This window comes from Calypte anna, chromosome W (assembly GCF_003957555.1).
Source record: "Calypte anna isolate BGI_N300 chromosome W, bCalAnn1_v1.p, whole genome shotgun sequence".
Taxonomy (NCBI): domain Eukaryota; kingdom Metazoa; phylum Chordata; class Aves; order Apodiformes; family Trochilidae; genus Calypte; species Calypte anna.
This window is the reverse complement of record NC_044276.1, coordinates 16,284,979-16,308,457: the sequence shown is the minus strand read 5'-3', so window position 1 is coordinate 16,308,457 and position 23,479 is coordinate 16,284,979. Positions and strand designations below refer to the sequence as shown.

At 43.8% G+C, this 23,479-nt stretch overlaps 1 protein-coding gene and 1 non-coding gene across 3 annotated transcripts in view; both read right to left on the bottom strand.

Moving 5' to 3' along the window:
• LOC103537500 (ubiquitin-associated protein 2) overlaps positions 1-23,479 on the bottom strand; it is a 132,285-nt gene that overhangs the window by 13,838 nt on the left and 94,968 nt on the right. For both annotated transcript variants that reach the window (XM_030468296.1, XM_030468297.1), the window contains 8 exons: positions 18,316-18,587; positions 17,049-17,221; positions 16,071-16,278; positions 14,845-14,884; positions 11,147-11,327; positions 7,255-7,321; positions 5,502-5,697; positions 657-748 (listed from right to left, as the gene is read on the bottom strand). In XM_030468296.1, the coding sequence (XP_030324156.1) occupies positions 657-748; positions 5,502-5,697; positions 7,255-7,321; positions 11,147-11,327; positions 14,845-14,884; positions 16,071-16,278; positions 17,049-17,221; positions 18,316-18,587 (1,229 nt within the window). The remainder of the gene's footprint in view (positions 1-656; positions 749-5,501; positions 5,698-7,254; positions 7,322-11,146; positions 11,328-14,844; positions 14,885-16,070; positions 16,279-17,048; positions 17,222-18,315; positions 18,588-23,479) is intronic.
• LOC115600160 lies at positions 17,539-17,623 on the bottom strand. The gene has a single exon (XR_003988838.1). It is a non-coding gene; the product is annotated as a small nucleolar RNA SNORD121A (small nucleolar RNA).

Genomic DNA, 23,479 nt, shown 5'->3' with positions numbered 1-23,479 from the left:
GCTTAAAATGGTTGTCACTCTGATGTTTCTTGATGACAGCAATCCTCTGAGGAGAGTATGACTTTCCCATCTTCATTCATCAACTTGTGAAAAATCTACAGGACATCCAAATTTGGGGGTAGGAGCAACAACCTTCTTTGGTTCAATCATTACTTCTGAGAACAGCAGGACTTTAATGACCAGACCACAAAAACAACCTATAGTATCCCCTTGCATTCAGTGGGATACAGAAAAATTATTAGAATAGTTTCTGATTAAAAAAAGAGATAAGCAAAAATATGTTGATCCTGGTCAGACATCAAAAATCTATCTGCAGTCTTTCAAAGTATGGCAGACAGGACACATTGGCACATTTCAACCAGTAACACAAATCTGAATGAGTCTAATTTTACTCAAAGGACCTAAAACCTGATACCACTGAAAACCATAGCAACACACATTTAGCTTCAACAGCAGCCAATCAGGTCTGTACCAACAGTTCTGCAGTTTATTATCAACAGTAAACCTTGCTGAATACATTCTACAGCATTTGGAATGATAAGTCCAGATGCAACATGTTCCAACAGAAATGCCTTGGCATAGACAGCAGCAGGTCTGGAGAGCCCACTTTCACCAAGGGTTAAGCAATCAAGGACAGGAACAATTAAATTGCTTACTGGGTAGGCAGGCAGAAGTCCTCCAGGTCCCACAATATACTGATTATGTAACAAGGGAGGTACACCTTGAGGCAGGTTTGGTGGAGCTTTCCCTGTAGAATCAAAATAAAGACACTTAAACAAGCCTTTAGAAAAGAAAAGAATCATAGAATCATAGAATCGACTGGGTTGGAAGGGACCTCAGAGATCATCAAGTCCAACCCTTGATCCACTACTCTTGCAGTTACTAGACCATGGCACAGAGTGCCACATCCAGTCTCTTTTGAAATATCTCCAGGGATGGAGAATCCACTACTTCCCTGGGCAGCCCATTCCAATGCCTGATCACCCTCTCGGTAAAGAAATTCTTTCTAATATCCAACCTAACCCTCCCCCGGCACAACTTAAGACCGTGTCCTCTTGTCTTGCTGAGAGTTGCCTGGGAAAAGAGACCAACCCCCACCTGGCTACAACCTCCTTTCAGGTAGTTGTAGAGAGTGATGAGGTCTCCTCTGAGCCTCTTTTCCAGGCTGAACAGCCCCAGCTCCCTCAGCCTCTCCTCATAGGATATGTGCTTAAGTCCCTTCACCAGCTTAGTTGCCCTCCTTTGGACCCGCTCCAGGACCTCGATATCCTTCCTAAACTGAGGGGCCCAGAACTGGACACAGTACTCAAGGTGTGGCCTCACCAGGGCTTAGTACAGGGGCAGAATCACACCCTTGGACCTGCTGGCCACGCTGTTCCTGATACAGGCCAGGATGCCATTGGCCTTCTTGGCTACCTGGGCACACTGTTGGCTCATGTTCAGCTTCCTGTCAATACAAACTCCAAGGTCCCTCTCTGTCTGGCTGTTCTCCAGCCACTCTGTGCCCAGCCTGTAGCGCTGCATGGGGTTGTTGTGGCCAAAGTGCAGGACCCGGCACTTGGCCATGTTGAATCTCATCCCATTGGAATCAGCCCATCACTCCAGTCTGTCCAAGTCCCTTTGTAGAGCCCTCCTGCCTTCCAGCTGATCCACACTTCCCCCAAGCTTAGTGTCATCTGCAAATTTGCTGATGGTGGACTCAATCCCCTCATCTAAATCATCAATAAAGATATTAAATAGAACTGGGCCCAACACTGATCCCTGGGGGACACCACTAGTGACCGGCTGCCAACTGGATGCAGCACCGTTCAGCACCACTCTCTGGGCCCGGCCCTCCAGCCAGTTCCTAACCCAGCGCAGAGTGCCCCTGTCCAAACTGTGGGCTGACAGCTTCTTCAGGAGAATGCTGTGGGAGATGGTGTCAAATGCTTTGCTGAAGTCCAGGTAGACCACATGCACAGCCTTCCCCTCATCCACTATACAGGTCACCTGATCATAAAAGGAGATCAGGTTGGTCAGACAGGACCTGCCCTTCCTAAACCTGTGCTGGCTGGGTATAATCCCTTCTCCATCCTTTAGGTGCTGTGTGATTGCCCCCAGGATGATCTGCTCCATAACCTTGTCAGGCACTGAGGTCAGGCTGACGGGCCTGTAGTTTCCCGGGTCCTCCTTCTGGCCCTTTTTGTGGATTGGCGTGACATTCGCCAACTTCCAATCATCTGGGATGTCCCCAGTGAGCCAGGACTGTTGGTAGATGATAGAGAGGGGCTTGGCAAGCTCTTCTGCCAGCTCCCTCATCACCCTGGGGTGGATCCCATCTGGTCCCATAGACTTGTGGGGATCCAAGCAGCTCAATAGGTCACTGACTCTTTCCTTCTGGATTACAGGGGGGCTGTTTAGATTCTTGTCACCTTCTACAAGTTGCAGAAGCCCGCTGTCCTCAGGATAATCTCTCTTACTGTTGAAAACCGAGGCAAAGAAGGTGTTAAATACCTCAGCCTTTTCTTCATCTTTGACAACTATATTCCCGCTCATGTCTAGTAAAGAATGGATGTTTTCCTTGCCCCTCCTTTTGCCATTAATGTATCTATAGAAGGACTTTTTGTTATCCTTCAGAGAGGTGGCGAGATTCAGTTCAAGTTGTGCCTTTGTCTCTCTAATTTTCTTTCTACACAACCTGACTATATTCCTGAATTCCTCCTGAGCAGTTAGCCCTTTTTTCCATAACTGGTAGGCCCGCTTCTTTACCCTAATTTCTTTCAAAGTCTCTCTGTTCAGCCAGACCGGTCGTCTTCCCCTCCGGCTCGCCTTTCGGCACACTGGGACAGCCTGCTCCTATGCTTTCAAAACTTGCTCCTTTAAATATGTCCATCCCTCCTGGACCCCTTTATTTTCAAGGGCTGTTTCCCAGGGTATACTCTGAACTAGTCTTCTGAATAGGCCAAAATCTGCCCTCCCGAAGTCCAACGTAGAGGTTTTATTGACGACCCTCCTTGCATCCCTGAGTATTGAAAACTCTATTATTTCATGATCGCTGAGCCCCAGACGACCACCGACCACTACATCTCCCACCAGCCCCTCTCTGTTTGTGAAAAGAAGATCAAGAGGTGCTCCGTCCCTGGTAGGCTCAGTTACCAGCTAGATCAGGAAATTATCTTCTATGCACTCCAGGAATCTCCTAGACTGCCTCCTCTCTGCTGTGTGGAGTTCCCAGCAGACATCTGGCAGGTTAAAGTCACCCATGAGAACGAGGGACGACGATTTTGAAACATCCACCAACTGTTTGTAGAATAATTCATCACCCTCATCCTCCTGGTTGGGTGGTCTGTAACAGACTCCCACCAGGATGTCAGCCTTGTTTGCCTTCCCCCTGATTCTGACCCACAGGCACTCCACCTTATTATTACCAACTTCAACTTCCACAGAGTCAAGAGACTCTCTAACATACAGGGCTACCCCTCCACCTCTCCTACCCTGCCTGTCCCTTCTGAAGAGCCTGTAGCCCCCCATGGCAGCACTCCAGTCATGGGAGTCATCCCACCACGTTTCCGTGATAGCGACTACATCATAGTTTTCCTGTTGCACGATGGCTTCCAGCTCCTCTTTTTTGTTGCCCATGCTGCATGCATTGGTGTACATGCACTTCAGCTGGACTGCTGGTTTGTCTCTTAACTTGGGCTGTCCACCCTTGGGCTCCGTTCTGGGGAGCCCGGTTTCAACCCCTTCCCCCTTCAAGCCTAGTTTAAATCCCTCCTTATCAGCCCCACTAACTTATGGGCTAAAGTTCTTTTTCCCCTGTTAGATAGATACAGCCCACCTGGTATGCTGAAATGTGGCCCATAGTCAAAAAACCCAAAGTTCCTCTGGTGGCACCAATCCCTTAGCTACCTATTGATGAGGTAGGTTTTCCTGCTCCTCTCCTCATGCATCCCTGCTACTGCAGGAAGTGAGGCGAACACCACTTGTGCTCCTGTCCCATCAATCAATCAACCCAGGGCCTTGAAGTCCTTTTTATCACCCTGGTACTTCTTCCAGCAATGTCATCACTGCCAGCCTGGAGTACCAGCAGTGGATAATAATCAGAGGGCCGGATGAGCTGAGGGAGTCTCCTACTAATATCCCTCACCTGGGCACCAGGAAGGCAGCAGACCTCTCTGTGAGATGGGTCTGGTCGACATATAGGGCCCTCAGTTCCCCTCAGAAGGGAATCACCAACTACAATCACCCTTCTTTTCTTCTTTGTAGCTGATGTTGTAACCCTTCTGGTAAACGGGGGGCAGGCAGGACCTTTCAGACAGGTCTTCCTCTTGCCTGTCCTCTGCCTGAGGCTTCAGCATTGAGACAAGATAACTCACAAGCCCTTGTGGCTGCAGTGTCATAGCTTATAAAGAGCAGAATTATGCAGAAGAATTTTGTGCATGTTGATAAAAATGCTCAAATATCCTGAAGAGTTTAACCATGCCTCAAGGAAGGGAAAGTATAGGCTATTTACGACTGAAAACAGTCCCATCAGAGAAAAATGAGATTTAGTCATTTACTTGGTCCAAGAACCTCTTCTTTGCTCAGTCCTCTCCTGAAGGCAAAATTTAGGTTTTTTTAAATCTAAGAGAACAAATTCTCTCATTTTCTGCTCTATTAACACATTCTCCCTTATCATCAGCAATAGACTGGAAAGTACTAAATGTTGCCAGCATACTTTTTGTGGGTGACATTGCAGCTGGGAATAGCAAAGAGAAGATTGAAACAGTTTCAGTCGCCTCCATGAAGCAGTGCTAGGAAGCAGAAGAGTAAATAAATGCACTTTGGCCAGTCATCAGACACTTCATTTACAAGATATTGGAATGAGAAATCCTTCTGTAAATAAGTTTGATCTTAATATTTAAATAATTCACTTCCCTCCATAAGATTTCCTTTTAGCAGTTCAGGGAAGAATTTCAGAGAAGCAAGAGAGAATTTAGCATTGCTTCTACTTCAGTTCAAGAAGCCTCCCTTACTTTCTCTCTCTGTGGACCCTTTTTTTGAAGTGCTATTTCCTGTGGAATGACCCAGACATCAAATACTTTTTTCCTTTTCTGTAGATGTGGCAGTAGGGATATGGCATATGATAATGAGGAGACTGCAGTATATTTTGATACTGTTAAATGAATTCAAGTCACATAGAAGACTGAAATTAAAGTTAATGTGAACTCATAGCCAAAAGTTGATTACAACCTGGAATACAAACTTGGCGAATCTCCTAGCCTAAGACTTCCAAAGACAGAACTGCTCTGGTGTCTATTCATTTGGGAATTGGAAGGTACAATATAAATGCTACATAAAACCCTAACAAATTTTTCAAATACACAAAACCAGGCAACTTTATTTTATAAGCCAGAAGATAAAGCATGCTGAAAATGGTAGTGTGGATTTCTCAGTGCAGTTATGACTGGTGAAATGCTCAAGTGACAGCCCTGCTGACTGAAGTCCTCTGTCTATCCATGTGATCCGTTAATACTACAAACCTGAAGACACTAAGGGAGCTGCCCTTGTGGTACCAGCTGGTATAGATGCACTGGTAATGCCCAGGCCAAGGCTGTTTGTGGTGTTCATACTGCTTGCGATGCTGACAATTGAAGAGGTGGTGCTAGTGGATGAGGTTGAAACAGTTGAAAAGGTTGTTGAGGGTTGGATTGAAGTTGTGTTCTCAACACTAATGTGCTAGAAAGGAGACAAAAAGAATGAAGATCACAAGAGTAGATAAATCACAGTGGTAGATGCTGGGGAAAATAAACCCACTAATCCAAAACCAACAATCATTTAAGTAACAGCAACACATGTAAAAGAAAAAGATATGCATTATCTATGTACCAAGCAAGCAACTAAGTTGCATGCTTGTGATTTTTAAGTATTCAAAGAAAATTATTACAGGAGAGTTAAATTCAAACCACTATATCATTAAAAAATTATACCACAGTAATTCAAATGTCATTATTTTTTGCCCTTTGCTTGTATATTCCTTTAAGCCAGTACTTGTTATGTTAAATAAACTCCTATATTCTCCCAAAATACAGTATTTGTTTTCAAAATACGGGACACTGCTATTGTGATTTGCTCAATGCACTTGTGGAATTTAAAAGATTAAAACTGTAATGCCCCACACCATAGTCAATGTGGTAAACTGAAGCACAGATCAGCTATATTACAGGACTTCCTGGTTTGAATCCACCACAATACAGCACCTTAGCTGTAAGTTGATCACACTTGCAAAACAGTGTCATCAACACACAGAAGCCAAAAGAACTCTGACAACAGAAAAAACCATTTGGATAAGTGTGAATTTTAAAGTTACATATTCAGTAGGGATTGAGTATTACAAACTAAAATAGAGGCAGAGGCATAAGGACAAGCAGTAACCTATCTGCACACCCCAACTGGGACTGTAAAGAAGTACTCCATCACAGAACAAGGCAGTGTCTCTCTGGCTTTCTTTTGTGCAATCTCATTGAGAACACTGTGTTCAATACCATTTGCCTTGTTATCTCAAATGCATTATAAAGGTGACGACAAAGCCTCATGGTAAACTCTAAAATCAGAAAATCTGGGGAGTGACTTTTTACAAGAGTGTATAGTGATATGACAGAAATGGAAGAGGGTAGATTTGGGTTAGACATAAGGAAGAAATTCTTTAGTGTGAAGGTGTTGAGACAGTGACCCAGGTTGCCCAGGGAGGTACCCCCTCCCTGGCAGTGTTGAAGGCCAGGTTGGATGGGGTTTGGAGCATCCTGGTCTAGTGGAAGGTTTCCCTGCCCATAGCAGGGGGGTTGGAACTAGATGATCTTTGGGTCCCAACCCAAACCATTCCATGATATGAAATTACATGATTTGGCATTACATGTATCGTTCCATCACCTGCATTTTGCCAGATAAACTCTCCAGTATAGACTGCTAACAGTCCACATTTTGAAGCAGTTTCAGACAGCCACTGTTTTGGTTTTTTTTTTTAATACATTTATTACAATAAATTCTTTCTTTATTCCATCCCCCTTGCTGGCATGAAAATTTCCACTAGTTGTGTGACTGGCAAAGTAATATCTATTCCTTATCTAGAGCAAATCTCAAGTGGTAAAGACTTTTTATCACTAGAGAGCTGATAGTCCCAGGTATGATTCTTGTTTCAGCTCTTAGTGTACTGGGACACAATAAACTTTGAGAGTTTTAATCATCAGATAAACTGACTATATGCTGAACATCTGTTGAAATGCAAATAGGACTTACTGCATGTGATGTGTTTGAAGCCAGCACTGAAGCAGGGGAGAGGCTGCTCTGATGATTGGAAAGGGAGCTAGAAAGAAATTGCAAAGTATTAATAAAATTGATTTTTCCTAGAATATTTTTAAATATATGCACATATACACACAAATTGACTTGGACAGACTGGATTGATGGGCCAACATCAACAGCATGAGCTTCAACAAGGCCAAGTGCCGGGTCCTGCACTTGGGCCACAATAACCCCATGAAACGCTCCAGGCTTGGGGAAGTGTGGCTGGAAAGCTAACAGGCAGAAAGGGACCTGGGGGTTCTAATTGACAAGGGGCTGAAGATGAGCCAGCAGTGTGCCCAGGTGGATAAGAAAGCCAACGCCATCCTGGCTTGTATCAGAAATAGTGTGGCCAGCAGACGTAGGGAGTTTTGGTTTTTTATAATTTTATTTTTGGGGTTTGTTGGTTGTTTTTCTTTTTTGGGGGGGTCTATTACAAGTTGTCACAGCCAACCCAACACGCTGAGCTAAACTGTCCTAACTGTCCTAGACCTGTTTCTGGTCATGCATGTGTGATGAAATTTGAAATGTTAACAAAATAGCAATACTTTACCAGCAAAAAAGCATTTTATTATACCATTTGATAACTGTGTGCCATGGTATACAAATATTCTACGGAGGTTCAGTTACCATAACCAGACACAATCTTTCCAAGATGCTCATCTGCTTTCCAGTATGTCTTCAGTTTGCCCGGATGACTGTGGCCTGAAATAATAGACATCTCTGCCCTTCTGCACCCTTCAGAAGACATCAATGAATTTCCAGAGTGTTGGGTGGCCATTTCCAATTCAGTTCACAGCTAACAATGAGCAGACTCAGAGTAGTTGTTAGTTTGATCTTTAGCTTCAGTGTTCAAAAGTAAGTCATTCAAATGTAAATTGTGAGGATGCTGGGGTGGTGGGACACCTTAAACCTAAATTCCCCAATTTGAAAACCAACACCCCCCCATCTCCACACCACCCCAAAAACAAAGGGGGGAAGAGGAAACAAGGTGGGGAGGAGTGGCCCAGAGAGAAGCACAAATTTTAAATGCTTGTATTTAAGGTTTGAATGGATTTTCTTTATCTTGTCCTGAATGTTTGTCTTTTCAAGTTTACACATTACATTAGGGGGAGTAGGAAAAATGCATTTCAAGTGTCAATTTTTAAAAAAGTACCCAGTGAGGCTGTTTCCTATGGCAGTTGCTTTCTGTACTTCTATTAATAACACTCTTTAGACTGCACTCTTTATTTGCTCCCTAATAAAAGGAATGGTCATTATTTGCACTTAAAGAATTTTCTCTGTTAGAGAAAGCCCATTTCCTTTCTTTTGTTTCCTTTGTGCAAACATCCCCATCACATTCGTCTTCACTCCCCAAAGGACTTTTTTATCTAGCCCTTATTTCTAAACAGCAATATACATATATATTTTTGGGTATATATGGGCATATGCATACATTTTGAGACATATAAGTTCAGCTCCATGCAGCAGAAATAGCAAGTCAGATTACTACAGCACATAAATAACTCAAAAGGTTTTCCCCTAAGCCAGGATATATAACCAGTTCTGAGGGCCTTTGTTTAAGATTTTGGCTTTAATTGATAGTGTTGGTCTGTGTGATAGCCCACACCCCTATTTATGGCAGGGAAAGCAGGGGAACCATTGAAGCAGTAGTTTACAGAAATAAAAGTAGTAGTTTAAAGAAATATATAAGCAATAAAGTAGTCTAATGGAAATTTACTAGCTGATTAACATAGGTAGAGGTAAAAGAATATGTGCATAATAGAATTTAGTTGCTACAGAGGATACATGCATGGCAATGATATATGTAATAATGGAATGTAGTTGCTATGGAAAACTTATCTCTGAGAGCAGATTATGGGATTTCTCAAGGTTGCTAAAGTCTGCAGAAGTGCCAAAACTGGGCAAAACTAACTATGGGATTTCGGACTGCCAGAAAAGGAAGAAAAATGCTGCAGGTCATCCAAAGGACACAGTGATGAAGACTAAGATGATGAAGGAATGACCACCAAGACCACCTGGAGACTATTATGCACATGCAAAAAAGGGTGGCAACCTATGTTGATGAGTTCTTGGAAAAGTTATGAATATGTTAATAATTTATTGGAAAATATATGGATATGTATATCACACCTGTATAAAAACTATGTAACCAACTAACAACAGCACACACATTGTTTTTGTTTAGGAGGAATGATCCTCTGTGCATCCAGCACTGCAGTAACGAATACCTGCTAAATAGTCACTTGGACTATTGAGTCTTGATTCTACTTATCAGGCATCACCATGCAAGGCCACTAGCCTTTGTCAGTGTGGAGGCAGGGGGACAAGCGGCAGGAGGTGGGAGCCTCACTGGGAGCACCCCTGATGCCAAAAGAGACAGGCCAGCATTACCATGGGAACAGGGGGGAGGGGGGCTCGCTGAGCTTATCTTGGTGTGAATGAGAACAATGAGTAGTTAAGCTTATTGGGAAGGACCCACTTCTCATAAAGAACTCGACAGACAAGCGTGTATAAGATAATATCGGTGCACATAAGAGATAAGATAAATTTCAATTTTGATGTATACAACAAGGCCTGTATTACAAGGAAGGTACCCTTGATTTGTGGGAGTTCACCAAGCACCCATCTTTGCACGAACCTGCAATAAACAATGCCTCCTTCATAAATGGAGTCTCTTTGCGTTTCGGGAGCTAACTTAAAATGGTAACACCCCCAGGGCCAGACTGACAGCCACTGCTCCAAGGGGACCATGGGGAGCCAGGACCACGCGGTGCCACCGACACTGTCTACAGCCTGTCAGAAAGTGTTTCGGTATTATACCAATGCAATGGAAGGGCTTAGATCTAGAAATAGAATCTGAGAGCAAAAGCACGGGCTTTTTATAACTCGAAACAACTTTTTAATTAAAGAATTAAAAAGGGGGGGAGCACCTGCTCACGAATGTCTGCTGTGCTCGCCGTGCCCCCCCACCGCCCCCGGCCCTGCTGCGCTGTGGGGCTGCTCTGCACTGGGCTTGCCCGGGGGGGGTCTACAAGCAAAGATGGGTAAGGGGGGGGGGGGCTACGAAAAAGAAAAAGAGAAAAAAACCCGAAGCCGAGGCCGACAAAAGGGCAGGCTCTGCCACCAAGGCAGTGCTCAGGCGTCCGCTTCCCCCCCCCCGCCTGCGCTCCTCCTCCTTCTCCCCCTGATGCCATGTGTACTGCAGGAAGGGCAGGAAATGGCACTCTGGCGGTCCCCGCTCTGCCTCCTGTGGGAGACCACTCGCTGTCACAGCACCGCACCGGCCCTCCCTGTGCCGCTGCTCCCCGGCTTCACGAGCAAAAGCATCCCATAGTTCTCCCCACCGCCTTCCATCCCGCCTGCACGTTAGCTGGCAACGCTTATGCTGGCCAAAGTTTTAATTTTTGGTGCTTCATACCAGCAGGGCTTGTCTGTAAAAACGGCAAGCTCCCCTGCCGGGCAGTGCTGAGGTGTCCAGCTTCATGTCCTGCTCGTCCCTTCCTCCTCCCCCTCATGTAACATGTACTGCAGGCAGGGCAGGAACAGGCTAGCTGGCGGTCGCCCCTCCCATCAGAGACCTCTCGCTGCCACACGGCGGGAGAAAGTGGCCGCACGGTACCGAGCGAGCGCCATCTGCCGATCGGAGGTTAGAAGCGGTGGCGGAGAAGTGTCCTAAACCCATGCAACCAGAAACGTACCGGGCTATTCTGAGTCTCTCTCTCTCATAGTTCTAGTTAATGTCAGAAAAGGAGACCCTGGTGTCTGACAGCCCCATATTCAATCATCCTCATGTTTGCCCTTTCTCCTTTGAACCCCTTTCACTTTATCACAAATCCTACTGTACCTGCTTAACTGGGAAATTGAGCTGCTGGCCAAATCACTGGACTGAGGCAAGCTGGGCAACGTTGCTGTGTGCTGTGATGCTGAAGGTAGAAGTGAAGCAGTGGTGGATACCATGCTAGGTAGAGAAACAGCAGAAGGCAGCGAAGAAGTCTCTGTCTTAGGCATTGAGACTGATGAAGTAGCTGCAACAAATTAAAAAGAGGCATTCAAAGACAAATTCCAGCATAACTGACATCCCAACCTGGTTCCAGGAACATAACAGTATTCTCCTCTTGGTTTACAAAAACCTGACCATTAAGAATCAGTAACAGTATCAAGCAATCTGGCTATTAGCCCTGGAGCCCTCAACACAAGAAGGACACAGACCTGTTAGAGCAGGTTGAAAGGAGGGCTACAAAAACGATCAGAGGGGTGGAGCACCTCTCTTATTAAGACATTCTGAGAGAGTTGGGGTTGTTCAGCCTGAAGAGAAGACTCCGGGGAGACCTTAAAAATAGCCTTCTAGTACTTGAAAGGGGCCTACTTAGCTGGGGAGGGACTCCCTAGCTGGAGAGGGACTGTTTACAAAGGCATGTAGCAGAAGGATGAGAGGCAATGGTCTTAAACTAGAGCAGAGTAGATTTAGATTGGACATTAGTAAGAAGTTATTTACTATTAAGGTGGTGAAACACTGGAACAGATTGCCCAGAGAGGTGGTGGAGGCCCCATCCCTGGAGACATTCAAGGTTAGGCTTGATGGAGCTCTGAGCAACCTGATCTAGATGCAGATGTTCACTGCAGGGGTGTTGGACTAGATGACCTTTAAAGGTCCCTTCCAATCCAACACATTCTATGATTCTATTAGCAAAAAAACAAACAGCAATAGAACTATCATTTTTTCCCTTTAAAAGAAGTCTTAGAAGAAAACTTCTTAAATGAAGACAGTCTTAGAATAGTCACCAAATAAAAGTGAGATTAAATTGGAAGTTACACATCACAGTTTGTCAGTGTTATTAGTTTTGTTTCCTCGCTAAATGACCCAAGTCAGGTTGCTAGATTGGATGCTATGCAAACAGAAAACAAGAGGTCTTGGCCTTAGCAATAAGTATGAGGGTAACTGACAACAGAGAAGGAAATACAAGTGACAACAGAAACATAGTTGTGAAAACAAATATATCACCTGATACCTCTTGGCAAGATACATATAAAAATAAGTAAATAACATTTACAACTCTCAATACATTTAGAGCAGTGTTCCCTTCTTGAAGTAAAAGTAGATATCCTCAATACAAGGGACAGAATCACCATCTTCATTAAGACCCCTTACAAGATGCCTGAACCCAATGTGTTCAAATTAAGTTTAGTTAACTGTATTCTTTTAATTGTATTCTTTTGTCTGAATAGTCCTGCTTAGCTTTAGTAGCTAGTTACTGAAGTCTTAGGCCACAAGCTGTGAATTTTCACCTAGAGAAGTTGAATTTATCTTAAACTCTTGCTTAGTTATGTGAAGGAAGGTCCTGAGATCAGTACAAAATAAGAAGATAAGACTGTCAGAAGCAGCTGCAACACATACAGATAAGAACAGATAATGGCCTGCCTGAAGACAGAGAAAGAAAACAATAAGGGAAAAGAAGACCCCAGACCAGAAAACTACCATTGGATCAAGAGGTGTATGCAAGGCACATGACCAGTGAATGAAGAATGGGTGCATATATTTTAAGGGTATAAATGCCTAGGGATTTATTTGTTCTAAGTCCCTCTCCAGAGGCATCTAGCTCAAGCTGCTCCTATGGCTGAACCATTAAATTAAATTCTTTATCTTCCTAGATGATCTGATGACCCTGCTACAGGAAACCTGGGGCAAAGATATTTCTTTAACAAAAGAAAACCAGGAGACAATTAGGATGGTCAGAATTATAAAACACCACCCATGCTTTGAACTAAGGGTTTGGGAAGCATGAGATCTGGATATTAAAGGACAACAGCAGCAAAGATGAGACGAACAACTAAGACTATTATCAGCACACAGAGAAGGGAAAAGGTCAATATTTCCAAATGTTAAGAAGAAAGAATTTCAAAACAGTTTGTATGCATGACATAGATACATGGAGGAAGACTAATTCTAGTTTATGAGACAGAAAATCCCCTGAAAGTGTTCTCAAAAGAGAACTGGCATAGAAAAAAAGACTAACAAAGCCATTATAGAATAATTACAAAAATTTTAGGAATTAACAGATCTTTGTTTTCCATAGCAAAAAACAAGTCCTGTAGTGAATTTCATAAATTGTTTATTAATTCTGTACAAGAGAGTAAGAAATTTTTTCACTGGAAAAATTGTCTTTACATATAAAAATCTTTTAAGTGGTAACTCCTTAGGCATATACACTCCTGCTCATTTAAATTGAATTTAGCACTAATAAAACATTGTTTAAAGGCCTGAATACTCAACTTCTTTTTGCTCAGAAGTATAAAATAAAAAGACTGCCTCACTAATGACCTACCTGAAGATATGTTTAAAAGGAGAGTAGGCCTAAAATTGAAGTGTTGGAATTCCAAAAGATGTTAATTCACATTGCTGCCCTTGAAAACTTCCACAGAGCAGTACATAATGGTCAAGAGTGAATACTAATTATTTTAACCCCAGGAAGAGCACTGTAGGGGTGCTACAAGTAAAATACTGCATTAGAAACAGGCCAAGATGAAGATAAGAGTAATGCCTGTATCAGAGCCACTACTGTGATGTTGTTACTCCACTGAAAGGTAGCAAGCCACCCAGCAGAGGAAGCATGTTAGTCACCTTTATTCCCCACAGGCTTGGAACAGGACAGAAGTAGCAGTATATCCAGTGAGAGGTGAATTTAAAAAACGTGACTTTGTTTCATTACAGCTAAATGCTACTTTCAGCTTCCCTACTGAGAATAATATAAAGTTTTAATTTTCTATTTTATTTTAATTTTATATTGATTTTTGACAGATAAATTCAAAAGAAAAAGCTTTATTCTAAAACTGCTTAGATTTGTAGATTTAATAGGTCTGCTTTCATACTTCAGTTTTAGTCAAGCAAGCCCATACATTCTGGGCTGCATGAAAAGCAGTGTGAACAGCAAGTAAAAGGAGGTAATTCTCTCCCCTCAACTCTGCTCTCATGAGATTCCCCCTGCAGTGCTTGGTCCAGTTCTGGAGCCCCCAACACAAGAAGGACATGGAACTGTTCAAGTGAGTCCAGAGGAGGCCATGAAGAGGATCAGAGGGCTGGAGCAGTTCTGCTCTGGAGCCAGGCTGAGAGAGTTGGGGTTGTTCAGCCTGGAGAAGAGAAGGCTCCAGAGACCTTAGAGCACTTTCCAGTACCTGGAAGGCCTACAGGAAAGCTGGGGAGGGACTTTTGACAAGTGCATGGAGTGATAGGACAAGGGGCAATGGTTTCAAACTGAAAGAGGGGAGATTTAAGTTAAGTATTAGAAAGAAATTCTTCAGTGTGAGACCCTGGCCCAGGTTGCCCAGAGAAGCTGTGGCTGCCCCATCCCTGGAAGTATTGAAGGCCAGGTTGGATGGGGCTTGGAGCAACCTGGGCTGGTGGGAGGTGTCCCTGCCCATGGCAGGGGGTTGGAATGTAATAATATGTAAAATGTAATAACCCCCTAATACAGGGGCTTGTGTACATGGCAAGTAGTAAGGAAAAGTCAGAAAGTCCTGTGCACAACCCAGGATTTGTAAACTTACTGTCAAGAGTTGCCTGTGTTCTAACACTGCTGTGCCCGTTCTGTAAACAAAGGAGAAATGAATGAAAAAATCATCTTAGAGGTATATTAAATTTTCAGACTGAATCACACATTGAACACGTTTCATGCAAAATTCTATGTTCATTCTAAACTGAAAGACAAAAAAGGCAGAAAATTAACTTTTTACTGACTTTAACAAACCCACATAATACATTGTCTCAAATGCAAAGTATCCTGAACATACAGAATCCCATACACTGTTCATACTACACCCATCAGCAAGAGAGCTTCCCATGTACTGTATATAACATAAACTTCAGGTTCACACTGATATCAAAGAAAGAATTGTATTAACATATAGGAAATGGTTGTGCTTTTGATCTAAGGCAACTCACAATTTGATGCAACTCACAGAGATGCCAATTTTTTCCCATTGAAAGATGAGGCTTGAGAAGCACCAGTTGTTTTTTGGATAATGCTGGAGTACAGAAGTGAATAGTTTATGCTTGATCCTCACCAGTACATAAGAACTAGTGCAGAAGACAAGTGTGACCGAGCTATTATATAACAAAGGCCAGAAGTAAATAAACTCAAACTCTCACAAGTTCCTTAAACATTTAATAAATTAAGAACTGTTAAAACAAACCTGCATGCCATATACAAAGACAGAGGGTGCTTTTCGATATCTCAAGAGAGATACTCTCTGTTCTAGATTAGACCCTATTTTTTTTTTTATTTTTAAATAAAACATGAAACTAATTCCCACTGATGTCTAAATCTAAAATAAGAGTAAGGTTAGAGAGGCACAAACAGTTCTGGATCCATTTGCTAGGTGCCTTATAAATGTAATAAATTATATACCTTTGGATAGAAACTGTGAAGTTATTGGAAAATACCATGACTAATAATTACACACAGAAATAGAGAAATAGTTCCTTTTTTTAAAGCTAAGTTTCAGGAAAATAAATTTAACTAGAATGTTAAGTGTTACTAAGAAAAATATCAAACAGCAATTTAAGATGTCGAAACCCATAAAATTAGAAGCTTTCATATCCCAAATACAAAAATGGCTACACAGCAGGAAAAAAATTAAATAAAAGGTTGGACTTGGGAATCAAAAAATATCACTTGTCTTGGTTCAAATATTAACATAGCAGACTAATAAGTGTCTAACATGGATAAGAATATTTCACCTTTTTAATGGTCTTATTTCTGAAATTCACTCACCATAACTACAACAGGGGTTGATTCAGATGGAGCCATGGAGCTTTGGTACACTATCCTACTATGCACAGAAGTCTGGTCATAGGAGGAAGTTGCTACTGGGCTAGTGCTCTGAGATGAGCAGGTCAGACTGGAAGAGGTGATGGCAGAGGTTGTGCAGGTGGACTCCTGTACTGTATTGGATATTGTCAAAGAGGTATTCAAAGGACCACTGGAAAAAGTAAAAATTATTTATTATCTTGGTAAATGATGTCTCAAAAACCTTAATGAAAATATCAGCTCCTATACAGTTATCTAGAATTACCTTAAACACATAGTCAAATCTACATTATTTATACTATTAATACTATATGATGAGAAACACACAGTCTCTTTTAACAATAGAATTCTAATGTTAAGAGTAGCAGTCTAACATAATGAAATATGGAAAGATGAAAAAAATACTTTAAAACATGCAGGAAGATTTTTACTGAAGCCATTTTTTGAATTAATAAGTAAGAAAAAATGGGTTACTGGTACGTTGGCACTGATCACTGGCTATTTTAGCATTTCAGTATACTTCTGCATACTGAAAGTCTGGCTTCTTTTCTCATTCCATAGAAGCATCAAATCTGGAACCTGGTGCCAATCTACTGACACACATATAAGGTCCAAGCGTCATCTCTTCTGGATCAAAAGCAGAAAATATTGGACTGTGAGGTACAAACCCTCAAACAAATTCAAGAATTCGGACAATTAAACATGAGAAAGCAAGTCTATAAAGGTTGTTTACATTCATGTAATCTCCAGCTTCACATCAACCCATCCAGGGAGATTTTGATTGTCATTAGAAAATAAATTTCTCTTTTAAGATGCCACCCACAGAAAACAGCCTTACAAATCATATTTTCCCCTCCCATTAACTGTGCCTTAATGTTTTTGGCACAAAGTTGACCCCTTAAAGAAGACATGTAAGAATGCACAAGGGGAACTCACACATACTTTACAGATTTTGAGTACAAGCAATTGTTGGTTGCCTGGCTGGTATTTTCACTGCTTGAAGTTGATCCAAACTCTGGGAGTGCAGGCTCTGATCCAAACTCCAGAGCTCCAAATTGAACATTTAACCCTGTCACATCTGCTGATCCAGGCATCTCCACTGCAGAGGCAGGAATCTTAAAGGAGGGAAAAAAACTCATAATTCCTTTACATGCACTATCTATATTAAAGATATCAGTAACTGACACCCTCTACTTTCCTTCCTTAACTACAGGCTTCTTCAGTTACTGCCTCAACCTTCACTGCTAACTAGATCTGCAACAACCCCCCAGTTTACATCACATAAACTAACTACATTCTTGTAAACTGAAATTAATTCATTGATTCTGTGCCCTGATCTGGAGCTGAAAGAGTAAGCCATACTATTCTACAATATCAAAGTGACATCAATGTCCATCTCCCTTCAGTCAATATTCATCTTGTGATGAAGTCAATCCAAAATCACTCAGCAACAGTAATTTTCCACAGAGAGCAATCAGATATGTGCTTGGAAAATACATCATCACTGTATTTTGGACCTAAAAACTATAGAGCTCAGAATTTCCTGCTTTATAAATAAGAAAAAGACCATGGTCTTAGCTCTCCTTCTCCTTAACAACTTATATATAGAATAGAAAAAGACTCATAGAGTCATTTAAGTTGGAAAAGACCTCCAAGATCATCAAGTCCAAACATTAGCCTAGCACACTGCCAAGTCCACTGCTATACCATGTCTCCAAGCACCACATCCACATGGCTTTTAAATCCCTGGGCAGCCTGTTCCAATGCTTGGCAACCCTTCTGGTGAAAAATTTTTCTTGATGCAACTTGAGGCCATTTCCTCTTCTCTTATCACTTGTTCCTTGGGAGCAGAGCCTGAGCCCCCCTGGCTCCAACCTCCTCTCAGGGGGTGGCAGAGAGCCAGAAGGTCTCCCCTCAGCCTCCTTTGCTCCAGGATCAACACCCCCAGGTCCCTCAGCTGCTCCTGGGCAGACTTCTGCTCCAGACCCTTCCCCAGCTCCGTTGCCCTTCTCAGGACACACTCCAACCCCTCAATATCCTTCTTGTCCTGAGGGGCCCAGAACTGACCCCAGGATTCAAGATGCGGCATCACCAGTGCCACATACAAAGGGATAATCACTTTTCTAGTTCTGCTGGCCACACTATTCCTAATATAAGCTTTTATATGTTTATATGCTTACTAAAGACAAGCCACCACTCAATTACCCACCTTGGATGCTGGAGTTATCCTCCGTTTTGGTGCTTTTATCTGTTTCTGCTGGATTTGATGGGAAGTCATTGCCTGGTTATCCATAGACATAGTGGGGAGCTGTAGCATTTTACCAACAGCTGTAGAGGTGCCTACTGGTGATGGCTCATGAAGTTTTCCTGGGGAGGATGACTCCAGTCCAGGAGGAGGAACAGGGACTGTCTGTGTTTGTTGTTGCTGTCGTTGGGTCAGCTGGCTCAGAACTGGGGATGGTTCAGGCTGGGATTTAAAGTCTGGTCAGAGTTGAGAAAAAGAAATAGCAAAACTAAAGCATTAAAATCTGTTCTTCATGCTCCTATTCTTTATGAAAGAATCCAAGTGACCTGACACACTCAACAGCTATGATTTTATAGTATGCAAATCTCTTCCAGACATAACATGATTCTCACACTGAACATTACCACTGCAATAATAAGGCCAACATTTTCTATTTTCTACTTAAAATAAACAGCTGTGGGTAAGCATTATTTAGCTTTCTTCAAAATTATGAAAACACTCCTATCTATAATAGGTCACATAATACTATCATACATTAGGCCTCAAAAACTGTTACAGATCATTTTAATCAAACACTGCAAGTTTCACTGTAATCACAGGCCCATGTTCTCAGGGGACTTAAACCACCCAAATATCTGCTGGAAAGGCCACACAGCCAGGCATGCATAGTCCAGGAGGTTGCTGCAGAACATTGATTATAACTTTTTGACACACAAGGTCGAGGAGCAAAAGAGGAGTGGGGTGTTGCTGGACCTTGTACTAACAAAGAAAGAAAGGCTGGTTGGGGATGTGAAGGTTGGGGGCAGCCCTGGCTGCAGTGACCATGAGATGGTCAAGTTCAGGATCATGTGTGGAGGATGCAGAGCAACAAGTAGGATTAAAACCCTGAACTTCAGGAGAGCAAACTTTGGCCTCTTCAAGGAACTACTTGAAGAAATCCCATGGGTTAGGGTGCTCGATAGTAAGGGGGTCCAAGAGAGCTGGTTAATATTCTGTTCTGGGTTGATGAGGTGCCGGTTTTGGTAGCAGGGAAGAAGCCCTAGGAGTGGCTCCTGTGAGTAGCTGTTTGTCCTGGTTTGTGCCAAGATAGAGTGAATTTTCTGTCTTGTATTTTTGTTTTCAGCTAAGTCTCTCATAAGTAGCTGCACTTGCTGGAAAGAGAAAGGGAGTAAAGAAGCGGACAAGACAAATGACCAAAATTGACCAGAGTATTCCATCCCATACACGTCATACTCAATATAAATTTGAGGGAACACGAGGGTCATACTTCTCATCCTTCACCTTCACCCTTCGCTTTTCCCTTTGTGTAGAGAGACATTGTCAACCAGGTGCCTCGAATTGCCAGTGAGTGGGTGTGAGTCCACCTGTGCCTGATTAGGACAGGCCCCTATTGGGCATGAGCAAGGCCAGGGGGCCAATAAAGGTGGAACACACACCCACAGACAAAACCTCAGCTCACTCTGGTGCAAGGCATGGAGAGGCCAGCAGCTTGTCGAGCCTCTGGAGCAAGAAAGGCTCTTCCCACTACACTTCTACCCTGGAAGCGCTGTGTGGTGGCTGGAGTCCTGGAAGAGACCAGCAGCTCGTCGAGCTTCAGGAGCAAGAATGGCTCCTCCCGCAACATTTGGTGGAGAATGCGGGCAACATAAAGAAGCGGCAGTGTGAGAAGCTGGCAACAGGAACATTATCCCCGATTTGAAAAAATGCCTGGGCTAACACTCTCCCTGAAAGGTATGACCAGCAAGCTCTTTGGACTGGAAACCCCTGAACAGAGGGAAGCCAAGATAAGGATTCTCTCTTTGGAAACCCCTGAGCAGAGGGAAGGAAGCCAGGAGGATGGAATCCCATGGTATGGAATCCCACGGAGGAACCAGAAACCCATGAGGAACCCCTGAGCAAAGTGAAGCCAAGATAAGAATTCTCTCTTTGGAAGCCCCTGAGCAGAGGGAAACCAAGAGAAGAGCAGATACAGGAGGGAGAAGAACAAAAAGTGCCTGGGCTGGGAAAGGTAGAGACTTTGTGGCATTGAACGGTTGCCTGAGGTATTCTGTGTATTCTGTAATCAGTATTGTAATCAGTGTTAAAATGTTTGTAAATCCCGTACGTTATAAGTGTATTTTTGTGTATGTGTGTGTTCTGTAATCAGTAAAAATCCTGTATGTCTGCCTCTCGGTGCCCCCTCGATGCTCTTAGCTGAGTGTTCCGCGGGGCCTGAAGAAAAAAGTGTATTTTTGTGTAAAAAATCCTGTAAGTGTATTCTGTAATCAGTGGTAAAATGTCGGTAAGCTAGGGTGAACCGGGAAAGCTTTGCTGTAAGAAGAAAAAAAAAAAAAAAAAAGGGGGGGAAATGTAGAGAGACATTGTCAACCAGGTGCCTTGAGTTGCCAAAGAGTGGGTGTGAGTCCACCTGTGCCTGATTAGGACAGGCCCCTATTGGGCATGAGCAAGACCAGGGGGCCAATAAAGGTGGGACACACACCCACAGAAGGCACCTCAGCTCACTCTGGTGCGAGGCATGGAGAGGCCAGCAGCTCGTCGAGCCTCTGGAGCAAGAAAGGCTCTTCCTACTACACTTCTACCCTGGAAGCACTGTGTGGTGGCTGGAGTCCTGGAAGAGACCAGCAGCTCGTCGAGCTTCAGGAGCAAGAATGGTTCCTCCTGCAACACCTTTGGCCCTTCTTCACCTATTCCTGTTTGCTTTGGCATCCGGGGAGGATTCTGTCCATTCATCTGTCTGTGGTCCTGATCTGTGCTAGCCTGAATCTGTGTGTTTCTGCCTCCAGCTCCCGACTGCTGCTGACCCCAGGAGTGCAGCCTGGACTTTCCCAGGGCTGCCCTGCAGCCTCGGTGGTGATGTGAGAGTTATTGGGGGAAAGGGGGGAGGAACGTGGTATCAATTTTCCTGTATATTTGTATAATTTTTCCTTTTGATCATTATTGTTTCATTAGAGCTGTGTAGTTTAGTTTCCAACCCATAAGTCTCTCTCCCATATTCTCTCTCCTTCCTTTATCAGGGAGGGGATTAATAGAGAGCACCTGTCATTTGGTTAATTGCTGGCCCAGGATTAAACTGTGACACTGCAGAAAGCTCTCCCGTCTCCAAAATGACCGGCCCTGCCTTTGGTTAATGTTGAGGCCATCAGGGACACAATAAATGTGCCTTTGCGATTAACATATTCAAGAATGAGAAACACCCGGTGATAAGATTTTGGGACACAGGAGAGGGGAAGGAGAGAGAGAAACACCAGAGGAGAGTAATGCCAGAGCAGAGAGACCAAAGTTGGCGAGGAAGGAGAGGAAGAAGGTGCCCCGAAAAAAGATTTTTCCCTACATCCTGTGATGAGACGGCAGTTTGTCCCCTTCAATCCATGGAGGACCATGGTGGAGCATGTGTTGTGGACCTGCAGCCATAGAGAGGACTGTTCCCGAAGTAGTCCGTGGCTCCGTGAGCTGCCCTGCGATGGAGCAGTTTGCTCCTGAGGGATTGTGCCTAGCGCGAGGTACTCATGTTGGAGGGGTTCATGAAGGACTTTCTCCTGTGGGAGGGACCCTGCGTTGGAGTAGGGGAAGACTGTGAGGAATCCTTCTTCCTGAAGAGGAAGGAGAGATAGAAAACAACCTGTGACATCTGAACTGTAAACCCCACTCCTGTGACGCTGGGGGAAAGAGGTAGATATATTGGGACGAAGTAATTTGGGCTCAGGAAGAAGGAGGGAGGAAGTATTTAAGCTCTGGTTTGTGTTTTCTCTTTGCCCTGTTTTGATTTGATTAGTGATAAATTACATTGGGTTTTTTCCCCAAGTTGAGGCTGTATTGCCCGTGACCATGATTTGTCAGTGAAAACCTCATAGCCCTTGTCTTGAGCCACAAGGTTCTAGGTGGATTTCTTCCTCACCATCCCAAAATGGGGGAGGGGGGATGAGCAGCTGAGTGGTCCTCTGTGATTGGCCAGGCTCAAACCATGACAGTATGGAAGGCGAGAAATTCAAAGAAGTGTTGTATTAAGACGGGTGCTAATAAGAATTGTTGTAAGCTGGTGGAAGGGGATGAGATTGTAGAAGATGTGCAGTTGTTGATACCCTCAGTTCCTCCTCTCCACTCTGGAAATGAACCAGGGGAGCAAAAGGGGGGGTGAGTGGGAGATCAGAGAATGCCGATTATGTACATGTCTCTGTTACAATGTCGGATGTGTTCTACCTAGTTGTAGAACTGAAAGAGGAGGTGGATAGATTGAGAAGTATTCAGGAATGCAAGAGACAGAGATTGGTGGAGCCACATGCTGCCAGCCTTGAGACAAAAGCAGCAGGTGGTGGCTCCATGAGAAGCAGAGTAACTTCTGCCCTCTAGTCACTAGGCAGAAGGAGGGGACCGAAGAGACAGGGGGGTGGCAGGGAATGGAAACAGGTCCCTGCTCGGGGAAGCAGGCAAATGTAACAGACGGAACCTTTCTTGGGGCATGGCACTTCGAAGTCAAGCAGGTGTTCTTGCCCAGGTGCACAAACAGTGCTCTGATCTTGTCACCTTTAGACTTGGCTAGCCTTGTTCGGTGCTTCTGCTCTGGACTCAGCTAACCTCCTCCTCTGGCTGCTCGAGAGTGAGCTGGGCACGCTCAGCTCACGCTCGAACTCACAACCTCGGCATTGCTTGGCTTTGTACTGCTTCTATAAGCACCGCGCTAACCTGATTGTGCCACTGGAGGCAAATCCTTTTCCACCTCCCCCACCTTCCTAGTTGCCCCTACACGACAGATATGGGGTTCTGGAACTGGAAAACCTGGTAAATGAGGATGTCGATAAAGGTCCATGCAGGGAGTTGCCGAGGCAAGCAGCCCCACACACTAAGGACACTCCTATAAAAAAAATAAAAGGAGGGTAATTGTCATAGGAAATTCCCTTCTGAGGGGAAGAGAGGGCCCAATGTGTTGGCCAGACCCATCCCACAGGGAAGTCTGCTGCCTCCCAGGGTCCTGGGTCAGAGATGTAACTAGGAAGCTCCCAGCTCTAGTAAGACTCTGATTACTACCCATTACTGGTCATGCAGGTGGGATGGAGAAATCCCATGGGGTACGGGCACTAGATGGTAGGGGAGTCTAAGAGAGCTGGTTAATATTCAAACACTGCTTCCTCCA